The following is a 20,581-nucleotide window of genomic DNA, read 5'->3' as shown; positions in this document are numbered from 1 at the left end:
TCCCACAAATGACATGGATGTGACAACGCACCCACGAATGGAGAAACTGTTCATGATTTGCCATGCATTTAGCACTGCAGGTCCATATACACTATATAACGTGCACTGTTCCACACCAAAAGAAATTTGAAAATAATAAATAATTGGCCCATGATCTAATTTTGAAGATATTATGTGAAGGTAAAAAAAAATTATGAGAAGACCTGCTGCTCTAATATACCTGCTTCTTTTTTTTAAGGCCCCCCCGCCCCAATCCCCATAGAATTATAGAATATCAGGGTTGGAAGGGACCTCAGGAGGTCATCTAGTCCAACCCCCTGCTCAAAGCAGGACCGATCCCCAATTAAATCATCCCAGCCAGGGCTTTGTCAAGCCTGACCTTAAAAACTTCTAAGGAAGGAGATTCTACCACCTCCCTAGGTAACGCATTCCAGTGTTTCACCACCCTCCTAGTGAAAAAGTTTTTCTTAATATCCAACCTAAATCTCCCTCACTGCAACTTGAGACCATTACTCCTTGTTCTGTCATCTGCTACCACTGAGAACAGTCTAGAGCCATCCTCTTTGGAACCCCCTTTCAGGTAGTTGAAAGCAGCTATCAAATCCCCCCTCATTCTTCTCTTCTGCAGACTAAACATCACCAGTTCCCTCAGTCTCTCCTCATAACTCATGTGTTCCAGTCCCCTAATCATTTTTGTTGCCCTCCGCTGGACTCTTTCCAATTTTTCCACATCCTTCTTGTAGCGTGGGGCCCAAAACTGGACACAGTACTCCAGATGAGGCCTCACCAGTGTCGAATAGAGGGGAACAATCACGTCCCTTGATCTGCTGGCAATGCCCCTACTTATACATCCCAAAATGCCATTGGCCTTCTTGGCAACAAGGGCACACTGTTGACTCATATCCAGCTTCTCGTCCACTGTAACCCCTAGGTCCTTTTCTGCAGAACTGCTGCCTAGCCATTCGGTCCCTAGTCTGTAGCGGTGCATTGGATTCTTCCGTCCTAAGTGCAGGACTCTGCACTTGTCCTTGTTGAACTTCATCAGATTTCTTTTGGCCCAATCCTCCAATTTGTCTAGGTCCCTCTGTATCCTAGCCCTACCCTCCAGCGTATCTACCTCTCCTCCCAGTTTAGTGTCATCTGCAAACTTGCTGCGGGTGCAATCCACACCATCCTCCAGATCATGTATGAAGATATTGAACCAAACCGGCCCCAGGACCGACCCTTGGGGCACTCCACTTGATACCGGCTGCCAACTAGACATGGAGCAATTGATCACTACCCGTTGAGCCCGACAATCTAGCCAGCTTTCTATCCACCTTATAGTCCATTCATCCAGCCCATACTTCTTTAACTTGCTGGCAAGAATACTGTGGGAGACCGTGTCAAAAGCTTTGCTAAAGTAAAGGAACAACACGTCCACTGCTTTCCCTTCATCCACAGAGCCAGTCATCTCGTCATAGAAGGCAATTAGATCGAACCGCTCTGTGTTTGTTTATACTAACAGTTAATGCATGGCAAGCTAAGACCTAAAGCTACAGCTTACGGGCGTGTCATGCATTAACTGTCCGTGTGGACCCTGCTACCTCACACTAAATGTTCCCTATTGTACTTTCATCTCCTCCTGTTTCAAAGCAGGGTAGATCAAAGTGCACTAGGGAACTTTTACTGTGTGGTAGCAGGGTCGCCACACACACCTAGCACACAGCATGCTATTACACAGTAGATTCAAACCCCAGCTTGCTGTGCACTAACTGTTCATCTAAATAAACCCTTAGTCTCTTTCATCTACAGCAATTCATCTAGTTATCCCTTGGATTCTTTGCTTCAGTTATCTTCTGAGCAATTTATCCCACATATTAATTAGCCTTTGCATGAGTTCTTCCTGTATCCCTAATTGTTCCTAGTTTCTTGAAGTTTAGATTATCACCAGGGCAGTATTGTGCCATCCATAAGCAGCACGCTATGGACATTGAGGAGCGGTTGTAAACTAGGATAAAGACTCTTCATTAGAATTGGTCAAATATTGTCAATACTAAATTTTCCTATTTTTCAAATGAAAAAATGGATTCCTCAAATAAATTCCTCTAGTGTTTTTCAAAGAATCATAGAAATGTAGGACTGGAATGGACCTCAGGAGGCCATCTGGTCCATACCCCTGCATGGAGGCAGGATTAAGTATGCCTACACCATCCTTGACAGGTATGTGTCTAACCGGTTCTTAAAATCTCGAGTGATGGAGATTCCACAGCCTCCCTAGTAATGTGTTCCAGTGCTTAACTGTCCCTAGAGTTAAAAAGATTTTCCTGATCTCTAACCTGAATCTCCCTTGCTGCAAAGCCAATTACTTCTTGTCCTACCCTCAGTGAACATGGAAACCAATCGATCACCATCCCTCTTTTACACATTTGAAGACTTATGATGCCCCCCCAAACTTCTATTCTCTAAAGTGAACATGCCCAATTCTTTCAACCTTTTAAGTCATGCTTTCTAAATGTCCTATCAGTTTGTTGCTTTACTTTGGACTATCTCCCCTTTCTCCACATTTTTCTTGAATATGGTGCCCAAAACGTGAACAGTACTCCTGCTGGGGCTTCACCGGTGCCACACAGAGCAGAATTACCACCTGTATCTTATATATTACACTAATACATCCCAGAATAGGATTTGCCTTTTTCACAACAGCATCACACTATTGTCACACAGTCCACTACACCCCCCAGATCCTGTTCTGTGCTACTGTTGCCTTGCTAGTTATTCCCCAGTTTTGTATGTGTGCATTTGATTTTTCCTTGCTAATTACAGTACTTTGCACTTGTCTTTATTGAATTTTATCTTGCTGATTTCAGCCCAATTCTCCAATTTATCAAAATAATTTTGAATTCTTATCCTTGTCTCCAAAGTGCTAGTAACCCCTCCAAGGCTGGTGACATCTGCAAATTTTATAAGGATACCCTCCACTCCATCATCCAAGTCATCAGTGAAAGTACTGAATAGTGCTGTACCCAGGACAGATCCTTGCAGCACCCCACTAGAGTTTCACAGTGAACCACTGAGGACTACTCCTTGAGAACGGTCTTTCAGCCAGTTATGCACCCATCCTATAGTAGTTATATTTAGTCCATATTTCCCTAGCTTGCTTATGAGAATGTCATTGGGGACTATATCAAAAGCCTTACTAAAGGCAATCCTTTTCAGGATTGATAAAGCCTCTGTTAGCTCACTTCAAACCTTCTATTTTTCTCCAAGAAGAATAAACCCAGCTCCGATAACCTTAACTCATATTTACATTCTTCTAACCTGGTGGTATCTTTTTTGCTGTGTGCTGCACTCTCTAAGGCAGCAATAGCTTCCTATGGTATGGTGACCAGGACTGCATACACTATTTCAAATAGGATTTAATAAGCAACTTTATGCTGTACCTTGGCTGGTACTGTTTCATCCCCCTGTCCCTCTACACAATTCCCGTCACTTCTTTCATCTATTTAGATTGAGTCATCTGTTGAGTACCAAGTCAATGAACTCCAACCTGTACCTTTGAGGCCTTACACAACTCTACTCCCATCTATGCTCTGTTCTCAAGTCTGACACCTACTTCTCTCCACCCAAGCCTCCTTTGTAGCTGCTACTTTTGTCTATTTATCCACTTTTTTTCATGCTACCCCTAAGCCTGGAGCTGCCCCCGCTTCTCACATTCCTGTTTATCTTCCTTTCTGTCACTGACAGATCTCATTGCCCACCTTTCTGCCCCTTTTTGTTTGAACTATTATCCAGTGTGTCCTATTTCTGATTCAGACAGAGACCTTAATTGCTAGTATGTTCTTGTGAATTTCCACGTACAACTATAGCACACACACTGAATACTAGGTGACATTTTCAAGATCATAACTTCATTGTAAGCAGTGATCGGGTCTTAAGAAAACTTACATTATGAAAGGATTAACAAAATAATAATAACAATAAAACCAAACCAACAAACACACAACCAAGGCCCCCGAACAGGAATAATTCAAGGAAGAGAAAGCAATTCTTTTTAAATAGCCTGGCTGAAGATGAGTGAACTGTGGTCAAACACACAGCACTTTTTCTTTGCAAGGGATTTGATTCCCTTTAACTTTCCGGACTGAATGAACCGACACTAAGGCAACGTCGACGCTGCGACTCTTACAATGGTGCGGCTGTGCCGCTGCAGTCATGCCACCGTAAGGTGTGCTGTTTTGCCGCTCTTTATTGCCAGGAGAGAGCTCTCCTGGAGACAAAATAAAACCACCCCCAATGAGGGGCAGTACTTCGTCGACAGGAGCACGTCTCCCACTGACGAAGCGCTGGCCACACTGGCGCTTTTCGTCGCTAAAACTTTGGTCGTTCAGAGGGGTGTTTTTTCACGCCCCTGAGCGACAAAAGTTTTAGCGGTGAAGGTGCCAATTTAGACAAAGCCTAACTTAATTTTGGCAATTGGAGAAAAATCCTGGCCTGCTGTGTGGTGCTTCCTTTCCTCCTCCGTGCACGTAGAAGTTAGCAGCACACTTGTTGCACCACATAGTTACAACACGCTACCTGTCATCTAACCACTCATTTTCATACCTGCCTTTTCAGTCCCTGCACAACAGTTTCTCCGCTCTTCTTAGTGTCTTTCAGGATTCTGTGCATGGAGGGTGGCAAAAAGAGAAGTTCTGTTTTCATCAAATGGCACACACGCACGAAACACTCCTCTACAGTTACACAACATCATCTTGGGTTTTTGTTGCAAACAATAGAAGGAACCAGCCCAAAAAGGGCACAAGGGAATGGGTGTGGGTGGACACAGGTATTGTACAGCATGCAGGGTACATCAGGGACAAAATTGGACTTACTTGCTACCTTATTTCAGGACACTCACTTGTAAAGACAAGCCTAAAATGCAAAGTCTCTTGATAACGTGGGAGATCTAAAGAGTGGCAACTACGCAAGAGTGCCTTCTGAACTAAGATACATGGTAATATATTTTTAAAGAAAACTAATACTGATTCATAGATTCTGAGGCCAGAAAGAGCCCTGGTGATCATCGAGTCTGGCCACAGAACTTCCCCCAAAATAATTCTCTTTGAACTACAGCAAATCCAATCATGATTTAAAAATGGCCAGCGATGGAAAACCCACCATACCTTGGATAAATCGTTCTAATGGTTAATTATCTTCACTGTTAAAAATTTACACTTTATTTCCAGTCTGAATTTGTCTAACATCACCTTCCAGCCATTGGACTGTGTTATACCTTTGTCTGCTTGATTGACAAAGGTATAATGCAATCCAGTGACTGAAAGCTGAAGCTAGACATAGTTACACTGCTTTCCACATGTGGAAAATCAATGCAACACAGGGTCAAACCACAGGCTCTGGGGTTGAAGGATCTGGGTACTGACAAAAGGGTGGGAAAACTATGTTGAAGGATGAGGAGTTACAGTTTTGTTAAACTCTTTTCTTCAGTCAAGCTTTGATGGAAAGTCTAGATTTTAAAAAGCCTGCATTTCCCAGAATCTAGCCAAATGCAGACAGCCACCTTATCTCTGCTGTCTTAAGATAGATAGCTAAATAAATAAAAATCCTGAATACTGAAAGATCTGGTTCATCAAAATCAATTTACACTCTGAGATTAAAATCCAACCTTTTTCTGATTAACCAGTTAACACACTTTTCTTTAGCTACAAAGAGATAAGACTGGGCTACAGGCTAAGGCAACACATACCCAGGGCTTGTTTCAAAGAATTAATGGAAATTTTAATGCAGAAATTTTTGCAGAGCAAAGCAAATACCTTTTTGCTTGTGATGTAAAGTTTCCTGTGCTGCTGAAACATTTTTCTTACCTTTTCACAAACCCAGCAAACAACAAACTAGTTTTGTGTTTAATGTGCATAACCTTTCATACAGCCTGAATGGGTTACCATTTAGAAATCTCATGGCCTGGAGAGTTGGATAATCATGCAATTAGGTCTGATTGTACAACAGTTTGGGAACAGACAGCATAGAGAGCTTAGTCAATCCCCAAATTAAAATCATACGGTGGCTATGTCTACAATGCACAGTTAACCCAGGTGCGAGCATCCCCACTACAAAGATCTACCCATGCTAGTGTGTCCTCGCTGCTTCTGCACTCGCCCAGGTGTGCCTGGAGGCATATCCCATGTTATTTGTTTTGAGATGCTCTAAGATTCTTTCCCAGTCAACTGCGGAAGATCTTCCTGTCCTTAGGGAGCAATTGTGGGCAGGGCATTGGAGGGCTATCAGCACATAAGTGATTTAACCTCCATCCTCACTGCAAAGTGATCAGGTTCTGGATAGAGTTAAAGAGGACCCTGCACTCTAATCCACATCCCCAGCTGGGTCAGCTAGCCTGGATTTAAAGTCTTTCCATAATCAGATCAGAAGTTTTCCTGTGTGGATGGTGGGGAGAGGGGCTGGGCTAAAACTCAGGTAAACACGCAGAATAACGCTGCATTGGAGACATACGCTTAGAGTGTAAACTCAGAGGAAGGGATTATCTTTCTGTTCTGTGTCTGTACCTGGCACAATGAGAGCCTGGTCCATGACTAGGTCTCCTAGGTCCTACAGAAATATAAATAATAATTGTCTAGAGTATATCATCATCATCAACATATCTACTCTATGCTCTTCTTTGTAAAGAGACACTGCACCCCAGCAAATGCTTGAAAAATGTGGTAAAAAATCACCGGACTTACAAACCAAACGCAATTGGTTTGGTGGAGGGTTTGTTTGATCAAATGGCTGTGAAACCCTGTTTTTTTTTAAAATGATTTTCTTCACCAGCCGGGACACGAACAAAAATCAGAGAGATGGAACCAGTTCACGCACAGTCTTGGACGTCAAGCAGGATCTGGAAGGAAAAGCTTGTGTAGCAGTAGTTGGTGCAGCGAATCCATGAACAGCTTCCCAGTTCCACCACCTAGTCTTATGTCTAGGGAGAACAGGAGGCAGGGGAAGAGAATGTCAACTTCTTGTTGATAGCATTTTCGCTGGCAAAAAATAGGTCAGGTGGATTAATTGTAACCCAAAGTCTCACATGTTCCCTGTGGTTCTCTCATTTTTCCAAATGGCTGATGCATGAAATTCAAAAATTAAAGGGTGGGATTTGAGAACAGAAAAAGGAGCTGTTTAAAAGACAGAACATCCAGTATTTTTTTCCTTTGTATCAAGGAGAGCAAAAATACACATCCAAAGTGGTAGAGAAGAGGTTGGAGGGGATTAGAAAGCAGAGTCTTCCAGCCCGTCTCTTGTTTAGCCAACTTGTATGCTAGGTTATTTAAGAAGCGGTAGATGCTCCGATAGAAAGCAGGCAGCAGCAAACACAGGGATCACCTCGTCCTCCCAATGGCATTGAGGTCAGTACACTCTGTCCCTTGCTTCAATGTGGAGAGTCTGGCCCTCCCCACACCCATTACTGCCTTTTAGTGTGGGAAAAAAAGTGTTCTTCAGCCTTGGGGGTTTGGAATCCAGTAGGCCCCCCTCTCTGCTAGGCTAAAACGAACACAAGTATTCCAGTGCAACCTCGTATACAAATTTATATTGTTCCTGAAAGAGAAAGAAAAAGCCAGTGGTAAAATGGTAGCAATGAGCTCTTAACAGCCTGATTCTGCAAGGTGCCGAGAGCCTTTCATTCCCTTTTCCACTCCACTTGGCACGATCGGGCTCCAAGAGTTAAATGTTTAATAACTTGTAGACCCAATTGCACATCTCTAGCACTGGCAAGAGCAGAAAAAGGGTGCAAAGTCACTGGAAGAAAAAGACACACCCATACAGTCACGATACTGAATATTCATCATTTCATGCTTGTACTGCATGCTTCATCATTTCATGCTTGTACTGCAACTCTCACACACACCTGAGGGAAATCATTCACTCTAATTGACTGATCTAATTTAATTCATATTGGGCAGTACCCCAAAGTACTTTTTAAAAAAAACAACCCTAATTCTTTACTCACTGCACCCTACAGAGGTGTGTAAGGGAGGGACACTTACCAGTGACTCCACCATATTGGATTTGTTATTCCGTAATGTCTTCACTATGTGGAACACGTCAATGATATTTTGCTGCTGAATCATTTCGCACACGCTGCAGATGGCACAGAAGGTGCCACTGCGGCCACCGCCATTCCTAGGCATGGAAGAAAAGAGGCAGTTTATAAAGGGATGCAGGGGACTGGCGCATGGAGGCAAGCACCCTGCAAAGGGCAGTGCTTTCCCAGATGCAAAAGCATGCATCGCTGGAGGTACCACGTGCAGGCCCCCTGCAGGCAGGAAGCTTCAGAGGGTTTTAAGATGAGCAAGACAACTGTCTAGAGATTAGAATATAGGAATGTGACTTGAAAGACACTGTCAAACTTAGTGACCGTGGGCAAGTCACTTCACCTCCCTGTGCCTCAGTTTTCTCATGTATAAAACCATAATAATACAGAAGTCACTTGTAATCTTGTGAGGCTTTATTCATTAAAGTCTTTACATGGGTTTTTTAGACACTCGAATGGAAAGGGTTATACAAGAATTAACTAATAAACATTGCACTGACCATCATGGACCAGTCTTGCCACCTTTATGATGTATGCTCAAAACTATTCAGTATCTAATTAATTAATTGTAACCAATCATTATTTGTATTACAATAGTGCACTGAGACCCCAATCAGGATTGGGGCCCCTGAACAGACAAAAGTACACAGTCCCTGTTCAAAGGATCAATAGAGGGCTTCAAGTGGAGATCCCAATGCTACAAGCAGCAGTGGTTTTGTGACCACTCCCTATTTATGGTGGAAATAGTGGCACATGGTACCACAATTCATCACAGTACTTAACTTCACTTGTGTCTTGATTGCAATTTAACCTAATTTTCCCAGCTCAGGTATGGGCTGGCCATCTGATTTCCACATCTGTAAGTAATTCTTTTTGCCCTGCATCATAGGATAGGAAGTATTCCCAACCGTACTTACAGGCAGTGGACAACAGTGCGTCCATCTCTCCCATCATACTGCTCCTGCCATTTCTCTAGCCGTCTGACCGCCTTCAGGAGCGAGCGTTTGGACGGAGGGGTGTCCCGATATGCTGGCCAGCCAATGTACTGCAAATGCTGTACTATACGATATCCATCCTGGGGCTAAAACAAATCATTATCCACTTCCATGATACAATCAGAAAGGTCATGAGGAAGAGCAGGGGTATGCGAGGGAGTAGTGGTCACAGGTTACATATGCATTGTTTAACATCACCAAAATATATAATTATTCCTACTAATCAGCATATAAGTTAATAACAACAACATGAGTACAACTAAGCTACAGGCCAGAAGGAAGCACATTGCAGCTAGGTGCAATGCCTTCATCTCTTTCCAAAGAAAGAAAAATATATCCAGAGAATTAGGGTGGTTTCAGGTTTTGAGGAAAAGGAAGATTTTTGTGGAGAGGCTTTAGTTGAGACTACTAAAAGGCCAAGGAGGGAATGAGGCTCTGAAAATAACTGTTTTTATTCGGGAATACAGTCATCTCATGGTGGAAGAATGAATGACATATTTAGTCTCTTTCCCTCCCGCCTGTTTCGGAGGTTGGTGATACCATACGGAGAGGAGACAAAGCAGTCATTCAAAAAAAACCAGTGGGGGAAAAGAGCTGGTATGAGATCCTCATGGTGATTTTACCAGTAGCACAGACCAGCCCACAACTGCCTCTTTAACGGCATAACCAAGTTGTTCCGTAAGCTCAGACTCGGAGGCGGATACATGGGGCACAGGGATCATTTACAAGGGCCAGTTGGCATCTCCATTTCTAACAGCGAGAGGAACAGGAAATATGGGGATAGTACCTAACTGAGTGGGAAATCTGTTCTGAAACAACAAAACAAATACCAAGGTTATCCACTGAAGCAGTGCAATAACCGTGCTTCAGTCCATTGTACAAATAACCCTGGTTTGTGAGCACTGTTGGGGATGTTTTCCCCCACCTGTAGGGTTAGGGCTAATGGACGCTGAGTGAAAAGATTTTACAAAGATGACAGTTCCTTATTAATAGGGGCACAGTGGCAACTGGGAACCCCAAAAGTTTAGCCAAGCAGCACTGCATCTAACTTCAGAGATAGGAGCAACTATACCCTTCAGCATAAATCGTTGGCAGAGAAGGAGTGGAGATAACAATATCCTAGTTTAGCTAACAGAACTAATGATGATTTTACATTGACTGCTAGTTGATTAAGGTAACATGCAGGTAACATGCCCTTCAGGACATACAGAGAACACTTTCCAGTTAAGGACAGAAATCCAGTTCACATTATTCACCTTGTGATTTTACTGAGAAGTCTTCTACCTCTTGGAGAGGGATGCAGCTATAATATTCCACCTGTGGCAGCAAGAAAATCCTGCAATGGAATTTCTACCCGGCCTTGGGATTTGGTGGCATCCCTGTCCCTTGTCTCTTTGAGCAAGTATTTGACAGAACATGACCAATGAATGAATAAATGGATCATCTGGAATGTCATTGATCTTACCCTGGCCATGTTGCAGATACGGAATATCCTATTGATGATATCCTCATCAATGTCTGCTGAAACAAACTCCACCTGGATTGGACCATAACAACAGGACGTTTTCTCTGGCCAATACTGCATGCAGAGCTAGTCAAGGTGCAAGAGAAATAGAAAGCAGATCACGTACAGGCTAGGAAACTATCAATCCTCTCTTCTTCTAACCCCACACCCAGTTCAGGAACTGTACTCTAGACACAGCATTTCAGAAGGTATGGAAGCCCTGTCCTTTAAAGTGGCTGGCAGATAAAGTTTCTACAGGAGTATAGATTTAAAAGGAGTGTTAAGAGAGTAGTGTCTGTGAGTGAATTTAATATGAAGCACAGAGGTTTTGTATTGTGAGTTAATGAGAAAACACTCAATACCAAGAAGATTAATCTTAGTTCATAGAATCTTAGAATATCAGAGTTGGAAGGGACCTCAGGAGGTCATCTCGTCCAACCCCCTACTCAAAGCAGGACCAATCCCCAACTAAATCATCCCAGCCAGGGCTTTGTCAAGCCTGACCTTAAAAACCTCAAAAGAAGGAGATTCCACCACCTCAACCCAAGTGGAACTTTTATTTCTCTGTGCAGCCAACTTTTTTATATTCTGAGTTTACTAGCAACTAGGGAGGGGGCAAGCCAGATTGGTTTAAAAACTCACACATCTCACACCTCAAATTAAATCACAGCTGAACCTTTTATGTGTTGTGTTTTTGTTTTCTTTTTAAAGCTAGGATACCTTTAAAAAATCGCACACCTTTGTACTTGATGGTTTTGGCTGAATTCAGAAGTCCCAAAATACTGCAAGACAGACTACGATCAGGATATATGCAACCTGGCTGGAACTAGGTAGTTCCAAAAATCTTGTTAGAAATCTCATTAGAAAGCCTTTATTGTGAAGATATTTAGCTACGGGTTTAAACTAGGAAAGTTTGAAAATCTGTGATAAGTCTTAGAACTTCTGGAGGCTCATCTGAATTGGAACTCAACCTCTTCAGGATCAGTTATCACTACCAGCCACCCTGGCGTGAGTGCATGCCTGTTGCATCAGAGTTGAGCTCTCTCTGTATCTTCATGCACAGGGACCTGAAACTGGTGGGGCCACCTTTACATGTCTTGCTGTTTTCTGTGAGAGGAAAAAGCAAGCCAGGATTTTGATAAGCCATTCATCATCTGAAGGCTGGCTTTACTCCACCTCCATACTTTCAAATGGGTTCTGAGTTCTTCTCCCAAAGCATTTGTTCTAGTAAGACAGTCAGATCTGGGCTGAACAAATGGTTCAGGGAGCAAAACTCAGGGCTCAACAGAAGATGAAGTGAAAAAGTACTCCCCTACTGCTATGTTACAAACTTGGTTTCCATAAAGCAAGGCCTCAGAAGTCAATACATTCACATTTGTGCACATTTGCATTTGTGTTCTCAGACTAGCCATTTACATCCACATTGGGTATGATACCCCATTCATACACACCAATACTGGATCTGTGTGCAACTGCACAAGCAAAGGTAGGCATACAAATGCATGGACAAAACTATGGATGGAATTACAGCTTTCACTTTTTGAAGATCACACCTGTATAGTTTTGCACAATGTCAATATATAAATTATTAATATATAATGATTGACTATTCGACGTCCTCATTTCAACATATAGGAGCTGTGAGAGTTGCCACCCATCTGGGATCCTGCATTATCAACCCAACCAGCGAAGAGCGTTTCTGTCTTGCCAGGATGGCCATAGAATTGTTGAAGCTTCTGCAGAATGGTTCTGGGATGTTGTAATGTCATCATCACACCACATGCTGGTCTTCATAATTACATTTTAAAAGTACTAGTCTCTCTGATAAAATGGTGATGATTGTAGCATAAATGCTTAGATTAGATAACTATGGACAGATAGATAAGTACAATGATTTACAAAGATAGTGTGGTGAGCGCAACATCCTGATACAATTGATTTTTCCTTGCAGAAATCTCACTCTCTTAAGTGATATAAAACTAATTCCTGGTGCTGATGGCTTACAAGATATGTAACTTTAAAACCATCATTGTTTCCTTGGTCTAGCAGTGTTCTTTTGGCACTGGTCCAGGACTTAGTTTGGCAGACACCAGACCTCAGGACAGTGTAATTTTCAGTTTATAATTAATCACCAAATCTCCCCCCCCCCTTTCCCTTAAAGTACTTCAAGGAAAAGCAAAGCATGATATAGCATTGCTGGTGAAAGGTGGTCAGCAAAAATACTGCAGTTCTAATGCTGGAGGATTTCATTTTTTCAGACTCTAAATGTAAAATAACCATGAAAAGAGGTTTCGTATTTCCAGAGAATGTGCAGGACTGTTTCTTTCCAGTTTGTTGGGCAACCAACAAGATTAAAAACTACTATGGATTCATTCCCAGGACATAAAAGCATGTTTGATGAGTCAGATAGAACATAATGAGTCCTGAGGGACCAGGGATCCTAGAAAAATTGTATTTGAGATTTCAGACACTTAGGACTCGGAAAACTGGTCAAACCAACAGATTGGTCTTTAGAAAGGCTGAACTGGGGGCACTTTAATGCAGAGAGGAGCAGAAGTGAATCAGATCCCACATCATTCATTCTGCCTGGAGAAGCCCGCTGATGAGCATGTGATTGGTTTTTCCATTAGCACTAATAAAGGCAGCATCATAACTGCTGCCTTCAAGGGGGAAATATTTTGCAAAGAGTGAGGAGCAGATGAAGAATTAAGTTATAAAGTGCAAAGTGCCCGAGGCCACTTTTGCTGTTTAACAAGAACTACAATGGGTGAAGTAGCAATGTCATACAGCAAATTTCCTGCACAATGTGTGATCTCTCATCCCTTTCTGATGCTACCCATCATGAGACTGACTGCAAATGCCAGTGCAGTAGCAAGAGTAACCACTCTTCACCTTGCAAGCTCTAGTACTGAAAATTATTTTCGGCCTGCCAACCAACTAAACAATTTATACAAAAAGGAAAAAAAAAATTGTGCAGTAAGTATCCACTTCCCTCCTCCCTTTTTGCTGACCGTAAATCAGTTTCTCATAATGAGTCATCGTTCAAAAGCTTTGGTGTTTCACTTTGATTAAAGCACCCAAAACATCAGGTGCTTCTCCACAATCTCATGCAAATTATCCAAACTTCCCAACTCTGCAAAACTGGACTGGAGATCTCAAGAAAAAAGGATCTGTCATATGATTTCACAAATGTCCTACTGCCAGTCACCTGGCAACACCACAAAACAGGCTTGTTGAGAGTGTTTTAGCATTTACAGGTCTGGTCGCGGGTGGAAAAGCAATGAGCAAAGATGAAGAACAATGCGTACAAGTATTGAACTAGGCTCTTCTGAACCACAAAGTTTAGCTTGAGTTTTGGCAGGAGTGGCGGAAGCACCCTAAAAGTGTGTGTGTGTGTGGGGGGCCCACAGGTGCCCGAACCGTGGCCCTGCCCCCCAGTGCCGTGCCGCCCCCTGAGGCTCCCTTCTCACTGCCCTGTCTCCCCGAGCCCCTGCCCCCTCTGCCCCTGAGGCCCTGCTCCCATGTTGCCTCTTCCCCCAAAGACCCTGCCCCCGTTTGCTCCTCTCTACCCCCTCCCCCTGTTGTTCGTCCTTATGGCTGGTAAAACGTGCCCTCCCACTTTAAAAAGTGTGTGTGGGATGGGGGGGGCATGGCCTCCCTCTCCCCCTCCCCCTCCTCTTCTGGCACTCCTGGTTTTGGGTGAAGATTCACTCTGGATTGTACTTACAGTTGTTCACCCATTCCTATGCAGTTTCCCTTTTGCCTCACAACTTTTCTGCCTGTTTTGAATAGCAACTGGGGATACCCGAAGCTCCTTTGATCTGTGAATAAGGCTGCTTGACTGAGCTATTAGAAATCCACCTACCTGTGCAGCATCCATCTCGTTCAGCATCACTATGGAGGAGCAGTTGTAATCAAACACCAGCCTCCAGAAATCTGGTACAGTGTTGGGTAAAGGGTGCTGGGTAACAATAAAGGCAGCAGGTTGCTTGTGGCTCTAACAAAAGAAGAAGATTAGTTAAAAAAATCAATCCACTTTTATTCAGCTGATTATTAAACCTGGGAGGCTAAGGCTATGCAATCTGAGCTATTTAACTAGATTATACAAATCAGACACCCTCTCCTTGTTAACACTGTGCCATGAATGAAGCCCTGATAATGGGATCCTTTTGCTCCCAACGAAGACATTTCATTAGAGAAGTGGCACAAGAACAGGAATTGTGCAAATAAATTATTTATGTTTTGGGAGTCAGCAAGTAACAATAATATTAATTAAAATGAAGAAAGATAACTGCTGGAAGCAGAACGTTTCTTCTTTTTGCGGCAGTAGACTCTAAGGACCAGTCACGGCACTCTCCCTCACTGATTTTGTTTCCTGGGAGCAGAAAACTAGAGTTTGCACATTCAGATTTGAGAGCATCCACTCAGGGACGGAATGTGGGGACTGTTCTGAGCACTGGGCTCTGGAGCGCTCTTCCTGACTCTGTTCTGGGACTTTTGTGCAAGTCACTTGACCTCAGCCTGTGTAAAATGGTTAGAATGATACTTCCCTCCCTCTGAAGAGTGTTGAGAGGCTTAATGGATGTTCGTTAAGTACTTTGAGATCACAGGATGAAAGGCGATTACAAATGCAAACTACTATTCCTCTTTGGGCGCCGCAGACAGTGCTTAGGTGAATCCTTAAACTATAGGATTTTGCCTACTGCCTCTCAGGGAGATGGAGAGATGGTCTCCCCTTGGAGTAGGCAGCGTTTTCACTAAGTGCTATAGTGGCATTGCTGCGGTGTAAGTGTAGACAAGCCCTCAGTCTCTTGTGGGGGCTGGATGAGCCACAGTTCCACCAAGTGTGGGGCGGGGAGGGCAGGGGAGGAGGTAGAGAGAAGAGTAAAAGAAGAGAGAGCTTTCCTGAAGTTACAGACATGGAATGGATCCTCTTCTTTCTCAGTGTCTACATTTCATGACCCAGGAACATGGGCCGGGGCAAGCCTATGCCTTGTTGATTTGGGTAGGGGTTGTAAAGCCAGTTTGCAGCTTATGGTATTGGAGAGACCAGACCACCAGAGGCGAGAGCAGTCAAAAAAGCAGGGGATAGAGTGTGGGAATTTATTTGTATGCTAACTAAGTCTAAAAATGATGCAACAGTTTCACATTCTGCTATCCTAAATAGCACAGATCCCTTCCATTCTCTCTTTTGTGGAGGTTGCTGCTAGAACTGCATGCTGGACACAAAACAGCTTCTGCTTAGTGAAGAAGCAAGCCCCTCATTCTCTCACTCTCTGCTATTAGATAATGGAGATGTGCCTTCGATGACAGTGTCTCCAATTCACTTGGACAAAACTCGATATTGTGTCTGATCCCATTTCTAGGCTTGTTTTGTGCCAGAGCAAGCCCATAGATTGTACCACCGGTTGTACAATAAAATTCAATTTAACAGCTGTTAGAAAACAGGTCCATTTGATGGAGGTTTGAAGATGGGAAACTGTGGTGCTGGTGGGGCAAATTAATAAATTGCACCCCCCCACACACCCATCCTGGGTAGAGATGGGGAGTCAGTGTTAGCCCCATTTCACAGTTGAGGAAGCCAAAGCACAGAGACATTAAGTAATTATTCAGGAAGCCTGGGGCAGAGCAGGGAGTAGGACGAAGGTCTATTGATTCCAAGTCCTCTGCCTGAGCCACAAGACTGTGACAACTTCTTAGAGGTCTGAGTTTGAGACTTGGGCATGGTCCCTTGCTTCTGTACTAGGCCAGATTTGGGCCCATTCTCTAACACAGTGGCATGTCTGATAGATCCTTATTTTCAAAGAAGTTGGAGGTTCGTGCCTCCAGAACTCAGTCAGCAATCCATTCCAAGGATAACGTCACCCCTTCTACCAAGATAAACATTCAACATTACCCCAGCGATTGGATTTTTTTTCTCCCCCAGTTGGAGGAAAGTTACTGCCACCTTGTAATAATACACAGAGCATGCTGAAACTCAGATGAGAGGGAAAATAATAATGGAGGCACTTGCAACAGATACCCATGGGAAATGACTGATGGGAGAAGTAAAAATGAGCAGCACTGAGATCATGTGACCTCTCTTAGAGCAAGGCAGGCAGCCTGCCAGGCTTCACAACACATGGAAAGAACTAGTGACTCATATAAAGGCAAGATGGGATGGACTGGCTATTCTAGGTGCGACATTGACAAACCAGGAGCCAGCTTCTGCCAAGGCTTTAGGCCTCAGCTGAGCACTGACAAATTCATTGCTGGAAACCAGTCTGTTTCCCCTGTGTGTTGGTATGGTTAAGATGGGGATTGGATTTATAATAATGTGTTTAGACTTTATGAAATGCTGTAAATTGTAAATCTCACCTATAATATCTTTATCACATGCTATAAGGTAATATTTACGTTTTTTTCCTTATAACTATCAAAAAAATGTTTGTCCTGAAACTGTCAACTGTCAGAAGGGATCATCTCCTGCTCATTAAGAAGGCTATCAACTAAATGGGCCATTGTGAGACATCACAAAGACTGTTAATTGCCCCTTGACATCCATGAAGAGGTTACATGCAAAGAGGCTCATCCCATCAGCCTGAATTCTAGAAGAAGGAAATAAAGGCTGGAGAATAAGAACATTTTTCATTTCTTTTTTGCTGTTTGGATTCTGACAGAACCACTCCAGACAGTGACACTAGGATCCATGATGTGTTTAAGACTGCACACAATAGGCTAGTGGAGAAAGGAAGGAATTCCACCCCAAGGGTCCATCTCCCCCAGGAAAAACATTAGTGATAAGGGATTCTGGATGTTTCAGGCTGCGTTTATCCCAAGAGCACTGACTTGCTCTCTCTGTAAAGTGGTAAATAAAGAAAGGGAAAAAACATCAGCTGAATGGATTGATTTCAATGGCAGATGAAACACTTTGTTTACATGAAACAGTGCATTGGCACAAAAGGTGCCACAGAAATGCAAGATGTTGTTCTGTTTTAGGTGTTGGTATGGGGGGCCCTTGACATCAGACAACTGCAAAACCAGAGAAAAACCCATTGTGGTTCTGCAGATTGGCCAAATTCTCAACTTAACCCCTTAAAAGACAGGAACATCACTATCCAAAACAAAAACAAAACCCCAAACCAACTCCCTATGTTGGTTGGAAGAAATGGTAAGTCCTCACCTTGTGTCAGATTTACAAATACTCCGACAGCAATGTCCTTTCCAGGCACCCCTGCCCAAAGGTCTCTGGGTAACTTAGCAAATGGAAACCATCACTATTATTTACAATAAAGAAGTGACCTGCCCAACTAGATTATACCGGGCAAAGAAAGTGAGGTGGAGAGGGAAAACAGCCCCAGACACAGGTTTACAACAACCTCACGCAGGCCCTTAGGCTCTGACACGTGGGGCACATCTGATTCCTCTGCCAACACTCTTCCCTCTATACACTCAGATCAAAGGGTTGTTGGGTTCCCAGTGCATTGCAACTTTTTTTTTTAAATACTGTTGCCTATGCAGCTTCTCCACCCGCCTGCCTACCCCTTCGTGAGAGCACCCCAGGCTTTTCTCCCCTGAGCCCATCGGTCAAGAAAGATCTCTGCCAATAAAGGAAACGTGAAGGCATCAAAAATGTCCTCAGAACACCACTGATGCATTCCTGCACGTGTATGAACGTGCAGAGGCGCTGGCTTCCTCCGGGCCCCGGGGGTGCTCAATCCCCTGCTCCGCCCCAGACCCCGCCCCCACCCAATGCCTTCCCTCAAGCCTCCACCCCCTCCCTGCCTCTTCCCCCCATCCCATCCCACTCCTTCTCCCAAGCCCCCACCCTTGCCCAGTCTTTTACTGCCCCACCTCTTCCCACCCAGTTCGGCCCCCTCCCCCAAGCACGTCCCATTCCCTCTTCAGTGCCTTCCTCCCAGCACCTCCTGCATGCTGGGAGGCACTGGAGTGGGCGGGAGGCACTGGGAGGGTGGGGGAGGAATTGATCGGTAAGGCCGGCAGCATACAGGAGGCACTGGGTGGGAAGGGAGGAGCAGGCTGCCGGTGGGTGCTCAGCACCCAATAATTTTTTTTCCATGGGGCAATCAGCATGGTGCTGCTCTAGTTGCAAGATATCAGCAAAAGGAACCCCGAAAAACAAGCATAGCTTGTGTATGACCGATTTCTCACAAGCATGGAAACGAACTGATGCCTAACAAACCTGACACAAATTGAGATTGGTGCCATTGCTAACAGTGCCTGTAGGTTGTGCTTACATCCATGAGTGCAGCGTTGATGTAGTTGCTTGATTCGCCATCCACAGAGATAAGGAAAGGGAGGCACCGGTCCAAGGGCAGCACATCCATGCAGCGATTTTTGTCATGGTTTCTTGGCAAGAGGCCAATGCTGCAGTCTTCTGGCCGAACACGCGGCGTCACAATGTTGAGGGTCTGTAATTGGAGGACAGAGAGGTACAGGCAAAGCCTCTTAGAGTTCCAAAAGGGACGCCCTTAAACATCGAGTACAGATACTCAACATGCTCTGTAGCCTTTACTTTCAATTTTGAAAAGACTCACAAAGCTGAGATCCGGATGTGAAGCTTCCCCAAGTATGGAGCTGTTTGGATGCAGGACTTTAGATTCACCCTTGGGTGAATACCATCTGGTCCTGGTGACTTATTACTTTTTAATTGATCAATTTGTTCTAAAATCTCCGCCACTGACACATCAATTTGGGGCAGTACTTCAGATTCCCCCCTCCCCCGTCCCCCCTGCAAAAAAAGACTAGTTCTGACATGGGTATCTCCCCAACATCCCCTGCAGTGAGGACTGATACAAAGAATTCTCTGCAATGGCTTTGTCTTCCTTGAGTGTCCTTTTAACGCCTTTGTCATCTCGTGACTCCACTGTGTGTTTGGCAGGTTTCCTGCTTCTGATGTTCATCTTCACAATTAACCATCCAATTCTAAGACACCAGATCAGGTTTAATGGCACTTTTCTGTTCTCTCATTTAGATTACAGTTGCTGTCACGGTTACAGGGCTGGACACACTTCTGACCCACTGCCTGAGTGTACCCCCACTGGTGTCAGGCCTTGTGCCTTTACCATCCCTGGGGCTGGAATCGTGATTCTCACACCTATCTGTCATCCTGGACTATGGTATTCTGTTAGTGCTTACCCAACAGGTCCAGCTAGGTTCAGAACCTGCAAGTCTTCCCTGCAGGTCCAAATGGGTTTGGAACCGTGGTTCTTTGCCTGGGCAGTCAATGACCAGTCAATGACCAGTGGTGAATATAGTGAGTAGACAGCCTTCTTAAATCAGAATATTGTTTTATCTTAACAGTAGCAATAAAGTGTAACATAAGTGAACAAGGATTATAAAGCAACAAAAAGTCTACATGCGTGTTGATATTAGCTAGGGTCTGGCCATCCTCTGGTAGAGACCCGAAGCAGGTCTCTCTTTCCTAGGCACCCCTAATGTCTGGGGCTGGGGGTCAGTCTTTTCCTCTTAGCTGTCTCTCACCCTTCTGGAGGGGGTATCTCCTTTTAAACCTAGACAACGTCTTTATTCTCCGGTGTTCACAACCTTCCCCTCTGCTGTCAAACTAGTCCCATGAGCTCAGTAGGGGGTTGAAGGGAGAACACCAAAGTGGATGCCTCTTGCACTATTTTCTTAAGTGTTGGTAGGTGGATGGCTATGTGAAGCTATAGTTCTTTTTCCTGCTTGCATGCAGACAACCTTTTCTTGAATTAGCCTGATTCACACAGTTAAACTCCCTTCTGACTATCAAACAAACTTCCAGAAGACATAGAATTGATAAATTATTGCAGAGGAGCTGCACGAATGCCACAGTGGGACATTACTGCAGCAAACTTAGGATCTAGACCATGAACTTCAAACCATCTGAAAATGCAGGGATGTCTGAATCTGTGATTCCATCAGTACCTTAGATAAAACGTTACTGTTTGTTCCTAAATTCAAAAGTTCACTCAGGCCTGTCCACGATGGAGTTCCATTTCTAGACGGTCTGGCAGAAAGAACAATGTATCTCAAATCCCT

The 20,581-nt window shown here is 44.0% G+C and overlaps 1 protein-coding gene across 4 annotated transcripts in view; it reads right to left on the bottom strand.

The window, feature by feature from the left end:
• Nucleotides 1–2,301: 2,301 nt before the first annotated feature.
• Nucleotides 2,302–20,581, bottom strand: part of PTPRT (protein tyrosine phosphatase receptor type T) — a 716,574-nt gene continuing 698,294 nt past the window's right edge. For all 4 annotated transcript variants that reach the window (XM_037915718.2, XM_043526952.1, XM_043526953.1 and 1 more), the window contains 6 exons: nt 18,799–18,972; nt 14,427–14,558; nt 10,523–10,648; nt 8,980–9,143; nt 8,016–8,151; nt 2,302–7,566 (listed from right to left, as the gene is read on the bottom strand). In XM_037915718.2, the coding sequence (XP_037771646.1) occupies nt 7,513–7,566; nt 8,016–8,151; nt 8,980–9,143; nt 10,523–10,648; nt 14,427–14,558; nt 18,799–18,972 (786 nt within the window). In that variant the 3' untranslated portion in view covers nt 2,302–7,512. The remainder of the gene's footprint in view (nt 7,567–8,015; nt 8,152–8,979; nt 9,144–10,522; nt 10,649–14,426; nt 14,559–18,798; nt 18,973–20,581) is intronic.

The sequence above is a fragment of the Chelonia mydas genome, chromosome 13 (assembly GCF_015237465.2).
Source record: "Chelonia mydas isolate rCheMyd1 chromosome 13, rCheMyd1.pri.v2, whole genome shotgun sequence".
NCBI lineage: Eukaryota > Metazoa > Chordata > Testudines > Cheloniidae > Chelonia > Chelonia mydas.
Note: the sequence above shows the minus strand (reverse complement) of the source record. Positions and strands in the feature narration are given on the sequence as shown.